General features: G+C 43.2%; 1 protein-coding gene across 5 annotated transcripts in view; it reads left to right on the plus strand.

Moving 5' to 3' along the window:
* Positions 1-2,383: 2,383 nt before the first annotated feature.
* TARBP1 (TAR (HIV-1) RNA binding protein 1) overlaps positions 2,384-26,077 on the plus strand; it is a 92,813-nt gene continuing 69,119 nt past the window's right edge. For 3 of the 5 annotated variants that reach the window (XM_045437326.1, XM_045437328.1, XM_045437327.1), the window contains exons 1-9: positions 2,386-3,363; positions 9,220-9,317; positions 10,816-10,885; positions 13,104-13,252; positions 14,147-14,199; positions 15,724-15,821; positions 18,998-19,133; positions 19,735-19,831; positions 20,981-21,070. In XM_045437326.1, the coding sequence (XP_045293282.1) occupies positions 2,430-3,363; positions 9,220-9,317; positions 10,816-10,885; positions 13,104-13,252; positions 14,147-14,199; positions 15,724-15,821; positions 18,998-19,133; positions 19,735-19,831; positions 20,981-21,070 (1,725 nt within the window). In that variant the 5' untranslated portion in view covers positions 2,386-2,429. Of the gene's footprint in view, positions 3,364-9,219; positions 9,318-10,815; positions 10,886-13,103; positions 13,253-14,146; positions 14,200-15,723; positions 15,822-18,997; positions 19,134-19,734; positions 19,832-20,980; positions 21,071-26,077 lie in introns of all 5 variants that reach the window. The other 2 variants (XR_006701407.1, XM_045437329.1) reach the window with 2 other exon arrangements.

Raw genomic sequence — 26,077 nt, forward strand, 5'->3', positions numbered from 1 at the left:
ATGAGTGTATTTTTAATAAGTCATTTTTTTAAAGGTTGTTTTTAAAATGTATTTATTTTGAGAGAGAGAGAGAGAGAGAGAGAGAGAGAGAGAGAGAGTACTCAAGTGGGAAAGGGGCAGAGAGAAAAGAGACAGAATCCCAAGCAAGCTCCATGCTGTCAGTGCTAAGCCGGAATGGGGGCTCGATCTCATGACCCACAAACTGTGAGATCATGACCTGAGCCGAAACCAAGAGTCTGTTGCTTAACCGACTGAGGCACCCAGGCGCCCCAGTAAGTCATTTTTAAAAACTGAGGTAGGGGTACCTGGGTGGCTCAGTCGGTTAAGCGACCGACTCTTGATCTCGGCTCGGTCATGATCTCACGGTTTGTGAGTTCGAGCCCCTACACAGGGCTCTGACAGCACAGAGCCAGCTTGGAATTCTCTCTCTCTCTCTGTCTCTCCCCTGCTCTCGCGTGTGCTCTCTCTCAAAATAACCAAATAAACTCTCAAAATAACTAAATAAACTTTAAAAAAAACCTGAGGTAAAACTTACATGCAGTGAAATGCATAGATCTTGGGGATTCGATTCAAGGAGCTTTGACGAGTGTGAAACCTTGTGTAACCAGCACCCTAATCAAGATAAAATACTTCCACCACCTTAGAAAGTTCCCTTGTGTCCTGTTTTAATCTCCACTCCCTACAGGTAACTACCATTCTCATTTCTACCCAAAAGATTACTTTTGTCTATTCTTGAATTTCATATACCTGGAATCAGACCGTATGTAAACTTTATTCTCTGGCTTCTTTTGTTCAGCATGAGGGTTTTGAGATTTATCCATGTTGCACGGATTCGTAATTCATTCTGTATTGCTGAATAGCATTATTATATGAGTAGGTCACAGTTTGCTCATGTGTTCTTCCATCGATGGACATTTAGGTTGTAATAAACTTTTGGTAATGACGAAGGTTGGCAAAAATGTTCATGCACAAGCATTTTTGTTGGGGTATGTTTTCATTTACTTCAGGCAAATATCTAGGGGTGCAATGGCCGAGTCATCAAGGAGGTACATTTTAACTTCATTAGAAACAGCTTTCCAAAGTGATTGTCCCATTTACACGCCCACCAGTAATGTATGGGAGTTCCAATTGTTCCACGTCCTTGGCTCTTTTCCGCCTTTAAAATTTAGCCATCCTGATGGGTATGAAGTGGTATGTCTTTGATGGTCTAATTTGAATTTCTTTAGCAGCCAATATTGAACACCTTTTCAGAGGTCTACATTTGCGGTTGTCTGCTCAAGAGTTTTGCTCATTTTTGTTTGCTAGGTATATGAAAAATGTAGATTGAGGGAAATTGATATTTACTGGCATGTGATATGATGAAGGCAATTGATATTTACTGACACATTCTTAGTGGGTTTACAACAGAACCATTTATGCATTCTATTAACGGAAAACTGAATGAGTCTGAAATACAGAAAAAATCTTGCATATAGGATGTCCGGTAACTTCAAATTATAGAAAATCAGAAATGTAAAAATAACTTAAAATTATATACAAAAAACCTAACTTCAAGTAACTTGATACCTCATCAGTTATGTTTAATACACGTCAAGCTCTTTGAAGATGGGCTTGTGTCCTCCCCATTGACTGCCAGAGAGATCTTTATGGTTAGAAGGCAAAGAAAACCCATGTGATAGATTGTTTGCCTAGGATTAAGCCAGGAACCAAACCAGTAAGGTACATGCTAAGGTGCGGTTTTCTGTTTTTGCGGGTAGCTCTAGATGCACAGAAAATACACAGATGGGCAATTTTTGAGATCGCTCGTTGGAGCACAAGCACTATGTGGAAACATCTGCATGTTACATCAGCTTGGGCATTTACCGCAACGACTGGCGTTGGCATCGTTTTCTGCCCTGTCCCTAACACATAGCTGTAGTACTTTTCAGGGCCTCTGAATCATTCTCAGTTTTCATTTTATGGCTTTTTGGTTTGGTTAGTTTTTTTGCAGGTGTCCGGAACCCATTTCAGACCCACTGCGTCAGTCTCTTTGTGAGCGGTGTCAACCTGCGCCTTTTTGCAAACAAGCTTCTAGGAGACTGAAGTACACCGAGGTGTGCTTCTGGCCCACGGTCGCAGGCACGCCGGCTTGATTTAGGGCTCTGGGGCAGGCCCATCTCCAATTAGGAATTGATGGAGTTGATGCCCTGACGGCAGTGACGTTTAACGAGGGCTTTCTTTCCACTACAAAATAGTAAGGGAGGGGCGAGAGGGATCGGGTTGCAGGCGGTGCTGCTGGGGGGAGCCCCAGAGCGCGCAGGGCCGGACCTGGGCGGGCTGAAGGCCCCCTCCGGGCAGGCGTGAGCCCGGGCCAGCCGCGCACGCGCACGCACTCGCGCACGCCGGCCACTCATTTGGGCGCCGGGTGTCGGCGGCGCGCGCGGGGGCAAATGGAGTGGGTCCTCGCGGAAGCGTTGCTGTCGCAGAGCTGGGACCCCCGGGTCCTGCTCGGAGCGCTGTGCCGCGGGGAGGCGTCCGCGGAGCGCGTGGAGACGCTGTGCTTTCTGCTGCAGCGACTCGAAGACGAGGAGGCGCGCGGCGGCTGCGGCAGGGGCGCGCTCCCGGAGGCGGCGCGCGAGGTCGCCGCGGGGTACCTGGTGCCGCTGCTGCGGGGCCTGCGCGGGCGCCCCGCGGGCGGCTCGGACCCCGGCCCGCCGGCCCGCCAGCGCCGGCGCGTGCTGAGGGCGGCGGGCGCCGCCTTGCGTTCGTGCGCCCGCCTCGCGGGGGGCTCGCAGCTGGCGGCCGCCCTGGCCGAGGAGGCGCTGCGCGACCTGCTCGCCGGGGGGCCCGCGCCCGGCGCCGAGGCGGCCGTGGAGGTGCTGGCGGCCGTCGGGCCCTGCCTGCGGCCCCGCGAGGACGGGCCGCTGCTGGAGCGGGTGGCGCAGGCGGCCCTCGCCCTGGCGCTGGCCGCCGACGGGGACGGGGGCGAGGCCGGGCCCGCGGAGGACGCGGCGGCGCTGGCGGCCGGGCGGCTGCTGCCGGCGCTGGGCCAGTGCGGCGGGGCGGCGCTGCGGGCCGTGTGGGACGGGCTGGGCGCGGCCGGGGCGCCCCCGGGGCCGGGCCGCGTCGGGCCGCAGCTGCTGGTGCTGAGCGCCCTGGCCGAGAGGCTGCTGCCGGAGCCCGGCGCCGACCGCGACCCGCGCACGCGCGAGGAGGGCCCGGACGCGCGGCGCTGCTGGCGCTTCTGGAGGACGGTGCAGGCGGGGCTGGCCCAGGCCCAGGACGCTCTGACGCGCAAGCGAGCGCGCTACCTGCTGCAGAGGGCGGTGGAGGTGTCGGCGGAGCTGGGGGCCCGCTGCGCCTGCGGCCCCCAGGAAGGAAACGGTACTTGCCTCTTTGCCCCCGGCCCCACCCCGCTTGGCTTTCCGCTGGGGAGGCCCCCCGCTTCTGAAACCCAGCTCTCCGCCCTCCGTGCCTGATGTGCCTCCCCTTGACCTTAAAGCCCGGACACCTTGGGAGCCTCACCTCGAGAGGATGTGCTCCAAGTGTCACCAATCACTGCAGCTGAGAACAGTCAGCGTTTCTTAACCTTTCTGACCCAGAGCGGGGCGGAACCCTGCGTCCGTGGAATAATTAGGAACAGGACTGAGCCCATTCAGGATTTAACAGACCACATTTGCGCGATTTCGTGGTAGGTCCATCCTAACAGAAAGAAAGGGTTTGCTTCCATCAGACTGAAAGAAAAATTATTTCCCTGTCCTAACCAGTGCCTTGAGGTTTGAGTGTTAGAATTCTGAACTCGAAATCGTCACACTCTTTGAAAGTTTCTCTTGGCAATTCTCTTTCTGGGAGTTACTGAAGTTTGTTAAATGTGTAGTCCTTAAGTCGACCTTTTGAGGGTATTTTTGCTGTTGATTTTAAGTAATTTTTTTTTTTTTTTAACCTTTTGAGCCTGGGCTTCCTACAAGAGTAGTTGAAATAACCAGGACTGCCTTCTATTTGGTACTTACTGTTAATTGGTTTGTTCACTGAAATGTGTGGACATGCCCTTCGTCATCTTTTTGAGCTCTCCCAAGACCGAAAATAGATTGATTCAACATTGTCTCAGTAGACAGAAAATTTCTACTTTGTCAGCTATAGCTGCCTATTACTGGTAAAGGATTTTTGTTTGGTTGAAGTTGAGAGTAGATTTTCCTGTTTGTCTAAAACATTAGATAGTAAATATTTTGACAGTCCACGAATTGGTGATCATCTAATTAGAGTTTTCACTGGAGAGGACTTTTTTAAAAAAAATATTTTATTTGTTTTTGAGAGAGAGCTCAAGGAGGGGCAGGGCAGAGAGAGAGAGAGAGAGAGGGAGACAGGAGCTGAAGCAGAATCCGAAGCAGGCTCTGCGCTGACAGCGAGCTCAATGTGGGGCTCAGAGTCACAAATGGTGAGATCGTAACCTGAGCTAAGTCAGATGCTCAACCAACTGAGCCACTCAGATGCCCCTGGAGAAGACTTTAAAAATACCAAAATTAGGGGCGCCTGGGTGGCGCAGTCGGTTAAGCGTCCGACTTCAGCCAGGTCACGATCTCGCGGTCCGTGAGTTCGAGCCCCGCGTCGGGCTCTGGGCTGATGGCTCAGAGCCTGGAGCCTGTTTCCGATTCTGTGTCTCCCTCTCTCTCTGCCCCTCCCCCGTTCATGCTGTGTCTCTCTCTGTCCCAAAAATAAATAAATGTTGAAAAAAAAAATTAAAAAAAAAAACAAACCAAAATTAAAGCCATTGATTTTAAAGAATCATTCTGCAGAGTTTTAAAGATAAGCAATAGTTTTTCTGTGCTCTCCCACTTCTAGTTTGCATTTCAGAAAACAACGTCTTATACCCTTTTAATGGATTATTTTGGTACTTACCTCTGTGTCTTCCAATGATCTGGGTAAAGTGACATGCATTGTCATAGTTACCCTTTGGTTAAATGTGAATTCATTATAAAGGTATGACTGAAATTACTGTTCACAGGTAATCTGTGTAGTAAGCTACGATTTTTTTTTTTTTCCTTCTTGCAAGTTTTTCCTGGAATTACGTCCTTTAAAAATCTGGTTCTCTCTGTATCACTAATTCAGCCTCAGATTTTTAGCTAGTTGTCTCAGTTTTTCTTCTACAAAATTTTCCTGGTTTTTCTCTTAGATTTCTTTGACAAGTTTTTTGTTTGTTTGTTTGTTTGTTTGTTTTTAATGTTTATTCATTTTTGAGACAGACAGCGTGAGCAGGGCAGGGGTAGAGAGTGAGAGAGGGAGACAGCAACCAAAGCAGGCTCCAGGCTCTGAGCCATCAGCACAGAGCCCGATACTAGGCTTGAAGCAACGAACTGCAAGACCACGCTTAACCGACTGAGCCCCCCAGGCGCCCCTTGGATTTCTTGATCATTTCTTGATCATTTCTGTTAGATGCCTGTAGAAGTTCAGCCTGGGGCCCAGCTGCCATTCTTAGATCTGCCTTCACCCAAGTCCTGTCTTGGAACTCTTGTTTCCTGGGGTTCTTACCTTCCCCTTTTTTGATTTACTCACTTGTTTTGATGTACAGCATTTTCCAGAGATCGAAATTTTTTTTAAAAATTTTTTTAACGTTTATTTATTTTTGAGTCCGAGAGAGACAGGGCATGAACGGGGGAGGGTCAGAGAGAGAGGGAGATGCAGAATCGGAAACGGGCTCCAGGCTCTGAGCTGTCAGCACAGAGCCTGACGCGGGGCTTGAACTCACAAACCGTGAGATCATGACCTGAGCTGAAGTCGGAAGCTTACCCGACTGAGCCACCCAGGGGCCCCCAGAGATCGAAATTTTTAAGAGCATATCTGATGAATCCATCAAAGAACCCGTTGTGTCTGATATGTTTTTATTTCCATCATTTCTGACACTTCCGTTCACTGAGAATCCCCATCTGTTCATACATGCTCTCTGCCTTCTCCACTAGGTCCTTTAACATCTTCAACATACTCATCCTAGACATGTGTGTATGCATGGGCCATTTCTAAGTTTGGTTTGGGTTTTTGTTTTATTTCTTGGCGGTGGGGTCACTCTCTTCAGTAGAGACTGAAGTAAATATTTATGCATAGAGAAGGCCGCTCTTCTGTTAGGCCATTAGTGCTGGGGGTTGAGTCACACTAGTGTGTATTTGGATCTTGTTGTTGCTGTGGTTGTGGATTATTGCTGGCTTCTGTTCAGTGGGAAGTCGGGAGTACCCAGGGGTTCGGTCAGTGTACTTGTTTTTCTGAGGCCCTTGATGCTAACACCACAGCTGGGGTCCTTCCCTCAGGGGTAGACCGCTGATGTTTGTCCCTCGGTGCAAGGCTGGAGGTGGAGGGTGAAGGGGGGTGGGACTTTTCATATCTTCTGCGCCAGCCTCTTCTTAGGCCCCATGTGCCTGAACCTCAGGGTTCCAGCTTTCTATGCCATCTCTGCCCCCACCCCCGTGGCCAATAACCTCTGTCTCCTACCCTTTTTAGTCTGTGTGCTGCCGAAGCTAGCACACCTCTGCCTCCCGCTTGGTGGAGGGTTTAGAGTTCCCTTACCCTGTCCTTTGGTGGCTTCGTTCTGCTTGTATCTGCGGGAGGTCTTGGCTGCTGGTTTCCTGCCCTCTCCCAGCAGCGGACCTGCTGCCAGTCCCAGTGCAGGACTCTGGGCATGAGACGGTCTCCTCCTGTCGGTGCAGGTTTCTGTCCATCCTTCAGGGCGGCCAGCTTTTGCCTGGTATCAGGACTGCGGCAGGCATGGGGACGTCCAAGGCTTTCCCCCAGGGGCGGGCAGGTGTGGCCTCTGGTGTGAGGGGGGGTCCAGGGTGCAGACAGGCTTAAGCAGCTGACCACCGTCTTGTACCCTTGAAGGGCTAGGATGGGCTTCTCCAGTTAGTCTTGCTGCCCCTTCGAACCTGGGTGGGGCCTGCATGCTTGCGCTGCAAAGTCTCTTGCCTTTCCCACAGTCTTTCTCAGAACCGCTGGAGGAGGCCTAAGGGAACTGAGCTGGTGGTGAATGGTTGTGGATTCCCTTCGCAGTTCTCCAGGTGCTAGGCTGTTAAACTAGTCCACAGCTGGCCTTGAGAAACTCCCCAAACGTTTGTTGTTTCTTTGCCTCTCTATTTTTCAAGCTCCTTTATTTAGAGAGAGAGAGAGAGAGAGAGAGAGAGAGAGAGAGAGAGAGAATCCCACGCAGGCTCTGTGATGTCAGCGCAGAGTGGACATGGGGCTTGATCCCACGAGCAGCGAGATCATGACCTGAGCCGAACTCAAGAGTTGGATCCTTAACTGACTGAGCCACTCAGGTGCCCCTCGTTGTTTTTTTTAAACTACTTTTTGGTGACCACCTCTTCCTGCACTTGGCCAGAGGTAGGTCAGTTTGCGTGTCCTGTCTGTTCTTGGAGAGACTTTCTGCCCTTTAGAGTTCAGATCACCAGGTTGCTCGACAGCCTTAGGTTTCAGGAGTTCAAGATTTTGTGTGTTGTCCAGCTTTTTCCCTTTGTCAGTGTGGCAGGAATGTTCTTCTGTGGTTTTCTATATCCTAAGTGAAAGCTAAGACCAAGCATGTCTAAATGCCTTTGTTTTCCCATCACATTTGATTTATGGTTTGACCGGGGGGTAGAAGTCTAGCCTGGAAAACGTTTCCATTCAAAATTTCGAAGGCATTGATCTATTGTCTTCGAAGCTAGAGCTTTCGTTGTTGCTCTTGTGCAGTCTGAAACCATCCTGAATCATGTTTATTTATATGTGCTGTGTTTCTTCTCCGTGGAAGTAGGGACTGTGCCCCCATCATTCTGAAATTTCACAGTTTTGGCTTGGGTCAGTTTTCATCCCTGTGCTGGCCACTGGTGGACCTAGTCAATCTGGAAATCATGTTCGTCAGTTCTGAGAACTTCTCCTGAATTACTTTATTTCCTTCCTTCCTTCCTTTCTTATTTCTGTTCTCATGTTTGGATATTGAAGCTCCTGGACTGGTTAGCAAAGCGTCTTCTCTCCTGTTTCCTATGATTTTGTCTCTTTGTTCTGTTTCTTGGGTGACTCTCTCAGCATTATTTCCGGTCCTTTCTCTGTGCTTCTTGTTTTTTGCTATCAAATTTTTATTCTCACGCGATCTTTCTTGTTCTTACAATGCACCCTTATTAATCGTATCCTTTTCTTACGGCAGCCTGAGGTTTATCTTGTTCCCCCTAGTTGTGTTTTCTCCAAATCTCCTCTGTTTGTTTGGTCTTGATCTTTAATGAGCACGTTCCCGCAGACATCTGGTGATCCTTAGATACCTGTTTCTATTTAAGAATAAGGAGCCAAAAACCAAGTTAAGTCTCTAAGCACATGAGCAGAGCCTGCGTGAACTTCAGTGCAAGGTGATCTCCCATGACAGGTCTTTCCTCTCGGGCTGGCCAGATTCCACGGAGACCTTCTAGTCTGCTGCTGCCTAGTGAAGTCCTGGTCAGCATTCTGGGACCTGAGGGGCTCATGTGGTAGAAGGGGCAGGTAGAGGGGGATCTCAGCACCCGGGGGCTTCCAGGGTCACTTAATTCCCGGCTTCATACGGCACTCATTCCTGACCTCAGCAGAGTCCAATGCCTCTCCCTCCAGAGACCCAGAGTTTTACCTTCTCCGGAGAATCACTTCCAGGCTTTTTCTGGCTCAGAGCACAGGAAGGGGCACCAAGGCTCTGTTACTTAAACACACTGAACACATCCTCTTTTAGTTTGTCCTTGGTTTTTGCTTCTACTTACAGAGTTAGCTTTTGCCGGCAATTCCTTAGGTCTGGGGAAATTTTTAAAGTAGAAATCAGTTTTTTTTCTTGGCTTTCCCTGTGGGTACTTAATACTTACTTTTCTTGAGTCTGCTTAGTTTTTCTCTAATTTTTCAAGCTAAGCTTCACTGCTGTTGTCTGCTTCCCTGTTTTCTCCACACTTCTGGGCTTTTGCCTCTGAAAAATCTTTGGCTGTTACAGCGAGGTTCTTAGGGAGAGAAAGCAGGGTTTATGACTCTTACCCAGAACTCCAAAACAGGAATCTTATTTAAAAGCAAAGGAAATAAAAACAAAAAACAACAAACACAACTCCTTTTGAGATTCTTGTTGGCCCGAGCTTCCTCTCTGGGCTTTGATACAGTGGTACCCTGCATTGTTAGAGGATACAGTATCTGGTAACAGTGGCATGATTTTAAAAATGATTGTCATTAAGAAACCTAAGAAATACGCAAAAGGAGGAACTAATTTTCCTTTTTAAACCACATCAGGCCCGAGTCTGTTTTGGTGGTCTGAGAAGAAAAAGGATGAACTTCTCAAGTTTTGGGAAAACTATATTTTAATTATGGAAACTCTAGAAGGAAATCAGGTGGGTGTTTTCATATTTTAACAAATCCTATGTAGATGCAGTTTTAATTTTTTTTTCAAATGTTTTGTAAAAGCAGTGCAAAAAAGACGAATTTGGATAAAGCATAATGGGATACAAGTGCCCTTTGTTCTCTGGCATAAATGCAATTTAAAACTGTTAACTCAGGAAATTAAAGCGTATTTTTAATCGACTTAAATTGTGACTCAGAGACTTTTAGCCTTGTTTATTCTTCCCTTGACATTTCCTTCTAAAGTGTTAGTTTTTACTTTCTCAGTGTTCTGAATAATCTCCAAAGAAATACACACTTAGGAAAATGTTACTTAAGGTGATTCTGAGATGAATTGTTGTTAAATAAATAATTGCCCTTTAATTTTGTAGGCCGGTCTCCCTTCCTTTCTTCCTTCCTTCCTTCCTTCCTTCCTTCTTTCTTGTTTTAGTTCCTATATCTGTGTGTACCTAGTCATGCAAGTGGAAACTTGAAAAGTCATTTTCAGTTAACTTTGAGTTAGTTTTTGTAGAATCATGAAATTTTTAAGGTGAGAGGAATCTCTCAGAGAGGGAGAGATTGTGCATGTGTGTGGGAGGGGCAGAGAGAGAGAGAGAGAGAGAGAGAGAAAATCCCAAGCTGGCTCCGGGCTATCGGCATGGAGCCCCACGGGCCAATCCTGAACTGTGAGATCATGACTTGAGCCAAGATCAAGAGTTGGATACTTAACTGACTAAGCCACCCAGGCACCACTAAATTTCTAAATTCGGGGCATCTGGGTGGATCAGTTGTTTGAGCCTCCAATTTCGGCTCAGGTCATCATCTCCTGGTTTGTGAGTTCGAGCCCCGCCTCAGGCTCGCTGCTCTTCATGTGGAGCCTGCTTTGATTCAGATCTTCTGTCTCCCCCTCTCTCTGCTCCTCTCGCATTTGCTCGCACTTTCTCTCCCTCTCAAAAAAGAAACGTTAAAAAAAAGCGTTTCCAAATTCAAATAAACTTTTATGGTTTTCCTTAATGAGTATATACATAGGATCCCTATAATTTGTTTAGAAACTCTGATTTACCTACCGTAGTCTAAGTAGTTGAACACTGAACTCTGAACTGGCCCTACTTCTAAATGTATGGCCTTGAACAACTTGAGAGACTAGAGAGAATATTTTTTCCCTGTTTTGTAATCTGTTGGTATTACCAGCTCTGCCTGTTTCCCAGCACAGCTGAGGATTACATGACGTGGTTTATGATTCTCACTGTACAAATGTGACGGTCCTGTTACTCTATCCTAGGCTGTGTTCGTTAGCTCTGCCGCACTCGGTCTCATACACCAGAATTCATATGATTTAACAACTGGAAGAATCTGGCACCTTCTGCATAGTTTTTCTATGGGGAAAAAAAAACAGAAGAGCTACTGTTCTATAAACGGATGAAAAGCAGATTCATTTTCTTTTTTCAAGTTCACCTCGAAGTTTTCAAAGGTGAATTTTTATTTCATATGGTGTTTTGTTTTTGTTTTCAGATCCATGTTATAAAGCCAGTTTTACCAAAGCTCAACAGTCTGTTTGAATATGCGGTGTCCGAGGAAAATGGTAATGATTACTTTTATTTTGATTCTTGTGACATTTAGAGTTTCTTTTTTCCTCCTCGTTTGTATACCTGCCTCTTACTCATTACAGAGAGTTGGGAAAAACTTTAAAAGTGTAAGGAGGATAATGTGAATTTGCTGCCACCAAGAGAATGGCTGTTAACGTTCCAGACCGACGCCTCTGGATTGACTGATCATAACGTTTGTCTCACTTAGGCTTGTGTTCAGATGCGTTTACCTATATCCGTAAATAGTTTTTGAGAACATAATTTTAAATGACTGCAGAGTTTTCTGTGAGTCGGAGGTATGGTTAACTCTGTAAACTTTTGGTGACGGCACACTTCAACCCTCACAGAAGGAGAATAGCGTGTAAAATGAACCCCCTCGCCCAGCTTCGGACAGTGATCAACACGTGGCCAACCGGTGCCTCTTATCCTCTCTCAACCTGTCCTGCTGCTTCCCCACCAGGGACTGCGAAGCCACCCCAAGACAGCGTGTCATGTTGTCTATAATTATTTCAGCGTATATCCTTAAAAGATAAGGGCTCTTCACTAACGTTTTGATGTCGGTGTGGTCTACGTTTTTAATAATAGCTCCTTGGTATTCTATATTTTAACTGCTCTCCGTTCTTATTCTCCAGATCCGTTTCATTGTTTGCTGGTTCCTTTTTGGGGGGTTCAATTACTACTCTGTCACTTGGACTTCTTAGGAAGATTCCAAGACAGAATTTGGAAAACGGTTTTTTAAGCCCTTCCCTAGTACTGTATTTTGAGAGCCTTTTAGGAGACACAGAAGGAAGCGGAGCTTCCTGAAATTATTTTATGAAATGAAGTTTGAGTCAACAAAACCGCTAAATGCAGGCTGACAGTGGTTAGTATGCATATGAATGATAAACTGTTACATTATCATGTTTACCCGTGAGAATTAACCTAGGTAAATGGGTTTTAGTGCCTTCTCTAGATAATTACAACTTTAATAGTTTGACCCCTTAGGAGTTGAGCTTTTATTCAGCCAAGCGCTGTAGTTGTTTTTGGATACACTGGGATTTTTCACAGAGCGAAAGAATCTGTAGTCACCTGGGGCTAGAATTTAATTGAATCCTGTTGTGACTTCACTTATGCGTTTACTATTAAAATGATTCTCTTATTACCATGTTTTGCCCACAGCTCTTGGCAAGCCAAATCAAATAGCAGTGACAGATTTTGAAAAATTACCATTGCCAAAGCATTGAACAAGCATCTTGGCGTAAATTACAAATAATGGACCAATCTATTTCTAGAATGCCATGAGTTAAAAATGCTGAATAATTTTTTTCCTAGAAGAATTAAAGAATATTTCAAAAGAGTTTAAAAAAAATCTCTAAGGTACATATTTATTCCATTTTTTGTGTGTTTTTGCCCTCACTCATTTATATATTTAACAGAAATTCCTTAGTGTCCAGTATATGCTAAGTGCTAGGGAAAAAGCGGTGAGACAGATGTACTATTTTTGATTTAACTTTTGTCTCTTTTCCGTGAAAAAAAAGTCGCGTGATAAGTTCTGAAAAGTACCAAACAAAGGACTGAAATGGAGTGTATAGTGAGCGGGGCAGGGAAGGCCTACCTGAGAAACGACGTCCAACTTCAGAGTTGAGGCGACACTGTGTACAGAGGTCCTGAGATGGGAACAGGAGAGAGCAGCAGAGAGAGAGAGAGAGAGAGAGAGAGAGTGAGTCCTAAGCAGGCTACACACTCAGCACAGAGCCCGACACGGGCCTCGATCTCACGAACCGAGAGATAATGACCTGAGCCAAAATCAAGAGTCGGCTGAGTCACCCAGGTGCCCCGTTAAGATTTTATTCCACGTATGAGAAGCCACTCAAGGGTTTTAAGTGGAGGAGGGACAGTTTCAGGTTTCTATGTGAAAAATGGACTGAAGTAGGGTGACAGGGATTGTTTGAAATGGCCCCAAATCTAAAGTCCCAACCCTGTGCGCCGTAGAGGTGGTAAAGTTGCCTGTGGTCTCTCTAAGTGAAACTATCTGATCATGGAACACTGAAGACTGAAGTCCTTTTGGTCACTCGGTGAGCACCCTTGGATATGATTTAAAAACTCAGTGCTGTAGTGTCCTAATGAAGTTAACGTATCTGTGTGTAAATGTGTTTATTTAGGAATCTATAGTCTGTGTGGCAGGACACAATGTGAGAATCAGCTGTCAACAACATCGGGTGTTTATTTCCACAGGAAATTGGCTCTTTCACCCGTCCTGGCATATGTGTATTTATAAAAGAATGTTTGAAAGCGAAAATAAAATCCTGACCAAAGAAGGTGTTCTCCATTTTTTGGAGCTATATGAGACGAAGGTTCTTCCGTTTTCGCCAGAATTTTCTGAGGTACTGACAGCTTCTCCCCACCACCCCGCCACCCCCCCCCCGCCCCCGTTCCCTTTGTCAGGAGATGAGAGGAAAAGGCATTTGTTGCATCATAAGTGATCTTCAAAAAATATGTATATTGGGGCTCTCACATAGCAAGTAACACTTTACAGATTTGCATAACGATGCTGCTTCCACAGTTTTGAATCCCTGAATTAGTGTTAGCTATTGTATTAAGCAGAGATCGCCTTTTGAGCTGTATTTGTTAGCATCTATACGTCCGTTGATCAGAAATCACACAAAGCGGAGACTGAGAATTATAGCCGTGATTTAAGTCTTACAGTGCCGGTGAGTCACGTGATCACTGGGTGCACAGTGATTTACCCCTTATTTAGAGACACCCTAGTAAACTTTCCTAACTGAGGACCTGCTGTCATGTTTTGAGATGTCTCATTTTCCACATTCTCCTGTCCTCCCTGCGCTTCCTAGACTCTTGCTTTTTTGGCCCTATGTCGGGTAATATTTTTGAAAATATAATTTTCCCCCCATTTTATTTTCCAGGCATAGGAGCCTACATTTTCTCTTGCGTATCTTTTTTGGTTTTTTCCTCTGTAACTGTGCTTATTTTCCATCGTGTATTTCTTCTTGGGGTTTGTTTCTTCCTTCCTGGCCCTATATGAACGCTCTTCCTAAGTTTTTATCAGGTGGGAAAATTCTGTATTTGTTGTGGCAGTGGACTTAAGGGACCCTCCAAGGTTAGCATGGAATTAGCCTACAGGGTAAGAGATCAGCTTTGCATAGACCAGCTCGTCTGCATCGCTACTGGGATATGCAGTTAGGGCAAAGCTGACTTTTCAAAGTTGCAGCTGTAGCTTAACATTAATTACTTTTTTTTCTTTTTTCTTTTTTTTTTAGTTTATTATTGGACCATTAATGGATGCACTTTCAGAGAGCTCTCTATATAGCAGGTAAACAGGCAGTATGTAACCTAGCAGCAATGTAGGAATATGTACTTGATGTATAAATTTAACATGTTTGTGAAATAGGACCAGGCAGTTTAATGCATTTGGTACATCTTACGTGTTGCTGAAGAGACATGAAACTTTTTCTCGTTACAACGTCCCTCTGTGTTTGTGGTTCTTCTTGTTCTCTTTCTATTAGCGTATCAAGTGTTCCTTCTTTTTCTCTTATTTCTTACCTTGAACCCTTCCACTCTTGGGCTTCTGGAAAGTATAGGTCACAGAGTTTATTTACTTTCTTCCCCTTGCTCTGTTTTCTGCCCTTTTGCAAATCATAGTGACTTTGGCTAACCAGCAGCTCTGTCTGCTGGGCGGACTTACCCATCTGTGTCCTTTTCAGGGTCGGTCTGTCAGTCTGTCTGTCCATTTATTTGCCTCTCCATCCACGTGAAAAGCCAGGAGTTCACAGCAGCACCTCCGATGCCAATCTGATACCACAGGGCTCACTAACCTTGCCGTTTCCAAATCTGACAGCGGCTGCCATTGTCTAGAATATATCACTTCCTGCCCCCTCTCCACTTTGAAAAGTCAGACAGCGAAAAGTTTGTCATTGTGCGATGGCCTCAGTTTTTCAGCGTTGTCTGTACTCTTGAATTATACCTTCAGAATTTCCCCTTGCTTTTGAACTTACGTTGTCTTTCCAACATCGATGAAGTAAATTTATACTTGCAGGTCTTCTGTTCGGTGTACCTCTAAACAGAAAAACAAACACCCACTGCCAGTCTCTTTGAGATGTTTAAGTTAGTTTGTGCTGCTGTTAATATTTAATCCTATTTAATAAATATTGAAAGAACATAGCAATGCTTGATTTGCCAATTAGTTTTCAGATAACTCATTACTATTGAATAGTTCTGTGAAGCAATTAGACAGCTGGAGAGCAGTAAAATCTACTTGGTGCCTCTAAAGGAGCCGGCAGACACATTTATTATGAAATGCCTTCAGTTTTCGCCCACTCTAATGTGTTCAATTAACAGATAATGTCCCTGGCGGAAGCATATGGCAGAAAAAAACCCACGACTTTCGTAGACCCGAGTAGTTAAATGCTCTTGCAGAAGTAATTAATTACCCATATATGTTTTTCTGGGAATGTTATTTCTTTTATTTAATACTTAAAGATTTGAAATCATTGGATTATATGTTGGAAACAATGAAGTATAATTGAAAATGATCATTTTTAGACTTTTTAAAAACTGACGCTGTTTAGCAAGAGTCCTATATGCGTGTCAGGGAAATTACCGCAAAAAGGAAATTCGCGGCTACTTAGTATGTTAAGTTATTAACCCATGTCCGTTTTCCTAGAAGACCCTGATGTTTCTGTAATCAGAAGGAGCTTCAAAATTTCACTGAAAAATAAAATGCAGGTTCAGAAAAAGATGTTTATTGTTGAAAGACTTTTGAGCCATAGTTCATCTAGTTTCAGTATCCTTATTTGTAAATTTTAAATATTTGTTTCTTTCCCTCATTTGTCTATAGGTCCCCAGGCCAGCTGATAGGAAGTGGTTCTCCATTGGGACTGAAATTACAGAAGTTTTTAGTCACTTATATTTCTCTTCTTCCAGAAGAAATAAAGAGTATGTGTTGGCAAAGAGTTTTTTAATTTATTAGCTTTAAGGCTTAAAAAATTTTTTTAGTATATTGGTGATAAGCACTATCCTATAACTATTATAATCAATGTTATCAAAGTAATTTCCTTGTTTTGGAATTTACCTATTTTGTCAGAATTATACAGGTGTTTATTGTAATTGAGTGCACACTTTTGCCTTTATATATAATACGTAATTACTAGTATTGGCATGAGTAAAGTGGAAGTAATTAAAAAAATTTTTTTTGTTTATGTTTGAGAGAGGGAGAGAGAGCAAGCACGAGTGGGGGAGGGGCAGACAGAGGGGGAAACAATCGGAAGCAGGCTACAGGCTGTCAGCACAGAACTCGACACAGGTCCCAAACCTATGAACCTGTGAGATCATGACCTGAGCCAAAGTTGGACACTTAACCGACTGAGCCACCCCAGGCGCCCCAACATAGAAGTAATTTTAGAATGGGTGCTGCAGTTGGCTGTCTTTTCTAGTTTTCTCTATTCGTTTTCTAAAAATCAGTAAAATTGTTTGAAGAAAGAGAAGCCTGGGTTTAGGAAAAAGTTGTATAAGCAAAGAACAAAACCAGTGTTCTTTTGTTTGCTGAGCAGAAAGACTTAACTCTACTTCCTGGGTCCTTTTCACTCGTGGCTTTGTGGCTTGTAAAGTGAACCTGGGTATGAAATATATGCATGTTTCCTTTTGTATTTCATCTGCAAGTATAGCGAAACAAGTGACCGATGGTAATATCTCCTTAAAAGCCAGGAGAAAAGGGAAAAGATGATCTGTATATCTCAACTTCAGACTTATGGAAAATTGATTACTTTGATTGCTTTTGTAAAAAATCCACTCCTGGAGAAGGTAACTCTCAGACGCTCTGTCGTTTGCCCGAAGTCAGCCATACGGAGATTACTGTGCCGACCACATTGGCACATCCCAGATCAGCGCCGAGCGAGGGAGGCGGTGGGGGTCAGCGCCCCCGGGGTTTCAGTGCCTGCTGTCTGTGGCCATCGCCATCTTCTGTGCTGTGAGTGAGGTGTTAGGCAAAAGGGGGAACTTAATTAGTCCCACAAGAGGGCAAGTAAAGTGTTTGTTTACTCAGGTTTTACTTGGTAGTTTTTTAGTCAACAATTTCCAGTGAGTATCTTAAATGTATCTAGTTTTTTGGGGCGCCTGGGTGGCTCAGTCGGTTGAGTATCCGACTTCAGCTCAGGTCACGATCTCGCGGTCCGTGAGTTCGAGCCCCGCGTCGGGCTCTGGGCTGATGGCTCGGAGCCTGGAGCCTGCTTCCGATTCTGTGTCTCCCTCTCTCTCTGTCCCTCCCCCATTCATGCTCTGTCTCTGTCTCAAAAATAAATAAACGTTAAAAAAAAATTTAAAAAAAAATGTATCTAGTTTTGTGCTAGATACTTTGGAAGATACAAAATGCATGATATTTTATAAATAAGTAGTATAAAGTATTATTTTATAAGTAAAACATGAAACACAAGTTCCTTTCAGCAGCTTCCAAGGATTTCTTAAGTCATTCTATAGGGATGATCAGAGGAAACATTTACGCTAATTGCATGACTTAAGGGTCCTTTAAGAAGTCACATATTAGCAGAGAAGGCAGGACAGAGCACCTGATGTTTGTATCTCAAAATAGAAAAATAAACAGTGATTAGATCCATTCTTTTTTTGTTTTTTGAAAGCTATGAAATGTCTTTTTTTTTTTTTTTTCTAACGTTTATTTATTTTTAAGAGGCAGACTGTGAGCAAAGGAGGGGCAGAGAGAGAGGGAGACACAGAATCCAAAGCAGGCTCCAGACCCTGAGCTGTCAGCACAGAGCCTGATGTGAGGCTCGAACCCACAAACTGGGATGATGACCTGAGCCGAAGTCAGATGCTTAACCGACTGAGCCACCCAGGCGCCCTGATTAGACCCATTCTTACCTTGTTTTTCTTTAATATCTCCAACAGAAGAATGGCTTTTAACAGTAAAAAGTTGATCTTTTACCTTAAGCTTTTTTTTTTTTTTTTTTTTTACTACTATAGCTGCATGGTTATCAGAATCTTTACAATAGAGTAGAATACTTATAGGAATGCAATTTGAAATAACATTGATTTTTTCCAACAGGTTTGTTGAGCTAAAATTCACATACCATAAAACCCTTTTAAAGTGTTCAATTCATTTGTTTTTTAGTACATTCACAAAGTTGTACAACCATTATTTCTAATTCCAGAATATTTTCATCACCCCCAGAAAGAAACTTTATGCCCATCATCAATCAGTTTCCACTAATCTCCTTTCAGTTCCTGTCAGCCACTAATCTCCTTTCTCTACAGGTTTGCTGATTCTAGACATTTTATATACATGGAATCATACAGTATGTGGCCTTTTATTTTATGTCTGGCTTCTTTCATTTCGCATAATGTTTTTAGATTAATCCATGATGAGTCATCCAATAATGACCCATGTATCAATATTTCATTCTTTTTTGTGACTGAATAATACTGTACTGTATAGATATCTCACATTTTATTTGTCCTTTTATCAGTTGGTAGACATCTGGATTGGTTCCACTTTTGTTTTTTAAGTTTACTTATTTATTTTTGAGAAGGCGAGTGAGCACAAGCAGGGCAGGGGCACAGAGAGAGGGAGAAAGAGAATCCCAGGCAGGCTCCACGCTGTCAGCACAGAGGCCCCACTCAGTATCGAACTCATGAACCCTGAGATCATGACCTGAGCCGAGATCGAGGGTCAGATGCTTAACGAACTAAGCCACCCGGGTGCCCTGGTTCCACTTTTGAATATTATGAATAACTCTCCTGTGCATATTCACATACACATTCTTGTATGAACGTATGCCTTCAGTTCTTTTGAGTATATGCCCAGGAGAGGAATTGTTGGCTCCTCTGGTAATTCTCCGTTTAACTCATGGAAGAGCTACCCAACTTTTCCATACTGGCTGCACCGTTGTGCTCTCCCACCAGCAGTGTGGGAGGGTTCCAATTTCCCTGTGTCTGTGTCAGCACTCGTTGCTGTTGATCCTTTTGATTGTAGCCCTCCTCGTGGGTGTGAAGTTCTGTCTCATGGTTTTTGATGTGCATTTTCATACCTAATGACTGCTGACATTGAGAAGCTTTCCAGGTGCTTATTGGCAACGGTGATATTTTACAACGTTTTCTTTCAGGCAGTTTCCTATTAAAGTGTATTCAGAAGATGTCAAGTAGACATTGGTGTGCCATTCCCATTTTGTTTCTGTCAAAGGCTTTGGCAAACGTCCCACGATGTAAGGCCCTGGGTATCGAAGCTCTTCTTGCTCTCAGGTAATTTACTTTCTGCCCACATACGTTTGTGTGTTCACATATGGTTATCTGCCATGACTTCCCATCAGTAAATGTTGTTTTCCCCTCTGCTCTCATCTATCGTGAGTGGTTTGGGTTAATATTGGCCTTGGGACTTCTGAGCCCTTAATTTTTATATTAAGTAGTAAAAAAAAAAAAAAATCTGTGTATGTGGTTGAGCTTACTTTGTTTTTATGAAATACTGATGTAAGTTTGTGCCATGATACATGCTGTTGGATTTTGATGATTTTGAAACAAGGCCAGTAAGGTTCTCTTAAATTACGTTGATAATGTAGGAAACTAGAACTAAAATACCAGACGGTAATATTGATTGTAAAGTATTTCAAAAACCGTAAACTTCTTATTTGAAAAGTGTCATTTATAGTCTTTGAAAGAGGTATGTTTCATAGTAAATTGAGTTCTAGTAGAGACCTCATGGAAAATAGTAGCCTTGAAGTTGCACTGACAGTGACTTTCTGCAATGGGAATCGTAGATACTAGAAATCAGCTTGTCAATGTTTACGAGTTATCAGAATTGTCTTTGAGAACATGGAAATGCATTGTTTTTGTTTTTTGACGTCAGGGATGTTCTTCAGTGTACTATGATCACCCATCAGATTCTATTGAGAGGGGCGGCTCAGTGCTACCTTCTTCAGACAGCCATGAATTTGGTAGACGTGGTAAGTTTGTCTTCTTTACTCATGATACTTCAATTTACAAGTCTTTCTCCATGAGCAGGTGTGCAGAAAAGTGTCAACATAGCAGGCCTGTGGTGCTGTCATTAGAAAGCCCTGCTCATAAGGTCAGCCCGGCCCTCGCTCGTGGCTGAGAACTTGGATTTCAGGAGGTTATCGTCACTGGTAAGAGCGATGTACTATGCCTCAGGTGTTTACACACACCATCGTTTATACTGAACACCTCCTCCTTCTCGGAGTCTGGGATTTTGGTAGGTGCTCTGGAGAGATGGCTGTGTGATCAGCTCCCAGTAAAAACCCGGGGCCATAAGTCTCTTCCCTGGTAGACAACATTTCGCATGTTGTTACAGCTCGTTGCTGGAGGGATTAAACCTGTTTCGGCTGATTTCACTGGGGGGAGAGGGGTTTCCTCTTCACATCTTCCTGTAAATCCACCTTCGAGGAATGTAGGGTATCTTTGTTTTTTACAGAGCCACACCACTACGATTGCTAAAAATAGGGGTTAGCAAACTTTTCCTGTGAAGGGCCAGAAAAAGTCCCATTTTTTTAAGGTTCTGTGTGTATCTGTTACAACTTAAACGCAGCCATAGACAGTTTATAAATAAAGGGACTCTGTACCACTAAAACTTTATTTACAAAACAGCTGCGAGTGGTTTTGCTGACTCCTGGCCTAGAGCAAGGTATCTTAATTCAAGATGTACAGTCTTAAGAGAATGAAAAGACTTAGGTGGTTTTCATGAGGCAGGGTGTCGTTTCGTAAAGCAGGGCTTAGAAAAGGAAGCATCACTTTTCGACTTAAGTAATTTCTTACAGAATGTTTCTGTTTTGCTTTTAGACTGTGACCATCTTGTCTTTAAGGTAGTAGCCTTGACTGTAAGGAAAATAGATGTATAAAATAATCATTGACTTTGTATAATGATGTAACGTTTGTAGTCAGTATCTTCATTTCTAAGGTTGAGTATTTTCTTTTTAAAAAAATAGCTTTCTTTTGATTTAGCTAGTAATATTCTACTTTAAGTAGTATGCTTTGCTTTTACAGTGATTTCATTTTATTTGATTAAAAATTTTTAAATGAGTGATTTTTTTTTTTTAACTGCCCTGACACCTTCTCCCTGACCCCCCGCCATCTTATAGGAGAAGGTGTCACTCTCTGATATTTCAACTTTTCTCATGTGTCTGAGACAAGAGGAGTCCTTAGGACGAGGAACCTCATTGTGGACAGAGGTGAGATTGAAAATAATTTAATGATAAGGTCCTTGAAATGTTATAAAAATTTTTTTCTAATTCACTACTAGTCTCTTATGTAACATACAGTGATGGCTTTGTTATCTACCAATAGAGGTTTTCTTTTTCTTTTTTTTAATGTTTTTTTTTTTTTTTGAGAGAGATAGAGTCCGAGTGGGGCAGGGTAGAGAGAGAGGGAGACACAGAATCTGAAGCAGGTTCCAGGCTCTGAGCTATCAGCACAGAGCCTGACGCGGGGCCCGAACCCACGGACTGTGAGATCGTGACCTGAGCTGAAGTCGGTTGCTTAATTGACTGAGCCACCCAGGCGCCCCTACCAACAGAGCTTTTAAAATATTGTATATTTGCTTTGAATGGACCTAACAGTGCAGCTAGGATTCTTATGGGGAGACAGGAGAATGTTGGGGATAGAGACAGACTTACTTAGAAGAGAAGGTAGGGCTCGTGGGCAGATCTCGAGTCTGGATGAGATGTATTAGGAGTCACGATAACTCAAAAACGGGAACACAGACCTCCTCTTTTGGTTTTTGTTCTGTCCGTTAATGGCAGTTCCATCTACCCATTTGCCCAAGTCTCACGTTTTGGTAATTCCTGATTCTTCCTGACTTTATGCATCGAACCCACCATGAAATCCTCAGTGCCTTTCCTTTTCTGCCACCCTTGCTCTTGCGGAGACCCTTAACTAGTACTGCCTCACCCGCGACAGCCTTGGCAGCCTCGGGGTGCCACTGTGGCCTTGCGGTGCTCCTTTTGTCCGTGCGGTCTTCATTGGTCTGCTTCCACCTCTTTGCTTTGTCTGAAACCATGGGACTCCACACTGCTCACGTCAGCTCATATGATGGGTCTAGCTGGTTGAATTCTAATCTTATACAGTTCTACAGTTTTTGAGGACAGGGAGCTTTTTAAAAAAAGATTTATATTTCTCCCAATTACTGAGATTACCGAGGGCAGGGGTGTGATTAATTTATTTTAGAAAGCAAGTTTGTCTATGTATGCTCAGAAACAAGAGAAATCAACTTGAACCATGTTAAAATGATTTAGGTGTGAAATCATGAGGGCATAGAGTAGGGCAATGGAATGAAGAAGGAGGAGAAAATCGGGGCCTTTAAAAATTAGAATTTCATCGTATTTTCTTGATCACACTGCATCTCATTAGGTGGAATCTGAAAAATACAGAAGCATATAAAGAAAATAAAAATAACCTGTAATGCCTGCAACCAAATTAAATCCATAATTTTTGCCTTAATTATTAATGTTTTCAGTATATGTATTCTCAGTCTTGCTTTCTCACCTCATATACACATAATAACGTACTAGGGGCGCCTGGGTGGTTCAGTCGGTTAAGCGTCCGACTTGATCTCAGCTCAGGTCTTGATCCCAGTGTTGTGAGTTCAAGCCCTCGCACTGGGTCCCATGCTGGGCATGCAGCCTACTTAAAAATAAAATAAGGTAAAATAAAATAAGATAAAATAAATATTAATATGTGTGATTATCTAAACAAAGTTACAATTATGCTGTTCCGAATTTTATTTTTCTTTTTTCTTTTTTTTTTTTTTTTGAGTTCACTATTTTATTGACATTCTTAAAGGATTTTGATCAGACTGCAGGATAAGCAATTTACTTGAATTAGTAGTTGGGCTATTTTGCATTTTTCTCCTAAACTTTAAAGTTAGCAATTTGTAAAAAGTTAGCTGCATTTATTTCTATTCAGTTTATCTTTTCTCATTTAATGTTGTTCTTTTAATATGTGACACATTTACATTTAAAGTCGACTTGTAACAGTGTGTACTCAGAGATGTCACTCCTGTCCCTCTCTTCTCGAAACTACATCCCCAACTACTGTCTTTATTAGACTCTTTTCATCTTGTTCCAACTTATCTTTGTTGTGTTTCTTTTTCAAAACATTTTTAACATATTGATAACTAATTACATGTTTCAGACAAGGTATAATCTCACATCCTATATTTCATTTAACAATTTCTTTTGGAATTTATATTGGATTGGTTTTTTTTTTACCTCAGTTTTTTTTTTTTTTTATTATATGAAATTTATTGTCAAATTGGTTTCCATACAACACCCAGTGCTCATCCCAAAAGGTGCCCTCCTCAATACCCATCACCCACCCTCTCCTCCCTCCCACCCCCCATCAACCCTCAGTTTGTTCTCAGTTTTTAACAGTCTCTTATGCTTTGGCTCTCTCCCATTCTAACCTCTTTTTTTTGTTTGTTTTTCTTTTTTCCTCCCCCTCCCCCATGGGTTCCTGTTAAGTTTCTCAGGATCCACATAAGAGTGAAACCATATGGTATCTGTCTTTCTCTGTATGGCTTATTTCACTTAGCATCACACTCTCCAGTTCCATCCACGTTGCTACAAAAGGCCATATTTCATTTTTTCTCATTGCCACGTAGTATTCCATTGTGTATATAAACCACAATTTCTTTATCCATTCATCAATTGATGGACATTTAGGCTCTTTCCATAATTTGGCTATTGTTGAGAGTGCTGCTATGAACATTGGGGTACAAGTGCCCCTATGCATCAGCACTCCTGTATCCCTTGGGTAAATTCTTAGCAGTGCTATTGCTGGGTCATAGGGTAGGTCTATTTTTAATTTTCTAAGGAACCTCCACACTGTTTTCCAGAGTGGCTGCACCAATTTGTATTCCCACCAACAGTGCAAGAGGGTTCCCGTTTCTCCACATCCTCTCCAGCATCTATAGTCTCCTGATTTGTTCATTTTGGCCACTCTGACTGGCGTGAGGTGATACCTGAGTGTGGTTTTGATTTGTATTTCCCTGATAAGGAGCGACGCTGAACATCTTTTCATGTGCCTGTTGGCCATCCGGATGTCTTCTTTAGAGAAGTGTCTATTCATGTTTTCTGCCCATTTCTTCACTGGGTTATTTGTTTTTCGGGTGTGGAGTTTGGTGAGCTCTTTATAGATTTTGGATACCAGCCCTTTGTCCGATATGTCATTTGCAAATATCTTTTCCCATTCCGTTGGTTGCCTTTTAGTTTTGTTGGTTGTTTCCTTTGCTGTGCAGAAGCTTTTTATCTTCATAAGGTCCCAGTAATTCACTTTTGCTTTTAATTCCCTTGCCTTTGGGGATGTGTCGAGTAAGAGATTGCTACGGCTGAGGTCAGAGAGGTCTTTTCCTGCTTTCTCCTCTAAGGTTTTGATGGTTTCCTGTCTCACATTCAGGTCCTTTATCCATTTTGAGTTTATTTTTGTGAATGGTGTGAGAAAGTGGTCTAGTTTCAACCTTCTGCATGTTGCTGTCCAGTTCTCCCAGCACCATTTGTTAAAGAGGCTGTCTTTTTTCCATTGGATGTTCTTTCCTGCTTTGTCAAAGATGAGTTGGCCATACGTTTGTGGGTCTAGTTCTGGGGTTTCTATTCTATTCCATTGGTCTATGTGTCTGTTTTTGTGCCACCGAATTTTATTTTTCATCTTCACGTACATTTGAGCATTTTAACATGTTGCTAAATAATCTTCCACCATGTGATATTTAAAATTTCAGGTGATTAAATCTTTTAGAATTTATTGAATCAGTTCTTTTTGTTGGACTTCTGTGTCAGATCTCATCATTTCATCTAGAAGTATGTGCTGCTAAAAGATAAAGACTTTAGGGGCGCCTGGGTGGCGCAGTCGGTTAAGCGTCCGACTTCAGCCAGGTCACGATCTCGCGGTCCGGGAGTTCGAGCCCCGCATCGGGCTCTGTGCTGACAGCTCAGAGCCTGGAGCCCGTTTCCGATTCTGTGTCTCCCTCTCTCTCTGCCCCTCCCCCGTTCATGCTCTGTCTCTCTCTGTCCCAAAAATAAATAAATGTTGAAAAAAAAATTAAAAAAAAAAAAAAAAAAAAAAAAAGATAAAGACTTTAAAAGGGGCTAAATAGGGGCACCTCGATGGCTCAGTCGGTTAAGCATCCGACTTTGGCTCAGGTCATGATGTCGTGGTTCATGGGTTCGAGCCCCGTGTCAGGCTCTGTGCTGAGAGCTCAGAACCTGGATCCTGGTTTGGATTCTGTGTTTCCCTCTCTCTCTGTCCCTACTTGACTCACACCCTGTCTCTCTCTCTCTCTTTCTCTCAAAAAATGAATAAATCATTAAAAACATTTTTTTAAAAAGGGCTGAAATAGGCTCTTATCATACCTAAAAATGTTCATGATAATTTCTTGATTTCAAATATTCGATGTTTAAATTTCTCCAGATGCCCAGTAAGTGTGTTTGTACTTTGCTTTTTGTTTGTTCAAATATTCAGCTTTGTTCAAGTATTCAAATGAGGTCACTTCATGGCATTGATGTGTACAGTTTGTAAATTGTGGTGAATCCATCTGAAATTTATCTTGGGACACAGTGTGAATGGTAAGGTTTCAGAAAATGCGTGTGAAAATGTTTCAGACTATGCTTGATCCACACTAAGTCTGACACACTCTACCATTTTTGTCCTTTCCCCTCTGACCAGCCGGATGCTTGTTTTATTTGTCAGCAAGGAGCCCCCCTTAGATTTCTTAATTAGTTCCACTTATTTTCTCTATTCTCTGAGTCATTCCTATGTCTTCATCTTTTTCCTTCTTTTTAACTTTCTTTTGGTCTGTTTGCTTATCCCTTAATGTCTTGGTTTACTGAAGACTGTCGTGTGCACACTTTGCACACACTGGACTCCGTGCTGAGTTTTGGGAATCCGTGGTCAGCAGGATACACATGGCCACTGTCCTCACAAAGCTTACAGGCTGGTGGTTTATAGCTGAACCCGAACTTTAATTCTTTCTGTTTAAAAATAGAAGCAAATATGTATATATGTACCTTAGCATAGTTCTGGCTATAGTGCATATGGGGTAGTGTCCTCATTGCAGTAGCAATCTCTATTATGTTGAATCACGTAAAATCATTGATATTCGGTCAGTTTTAACCTGTGGAAATGGCATTTTCCTATAGCTCAACCTAAGTAATTCTTAAAATTCAAGGGCAGTATTAGGTTCACAG

Source organism: Leopardus geoffroyi, chromosome D2 (genome assembly GCF_018350155.1).
Source record: "Leopardus geoffroyi isolate Oge1 chromosome D2, O.geoffroyi_Oge1_pat1.0, whole genome shotgun sequence".
Lineage (NCBI taxonomy): Eukaryota > Metazoa > Chordata > Mammalia > Carnivora > Felidae > Leopardus > Leopardus geoffroyi.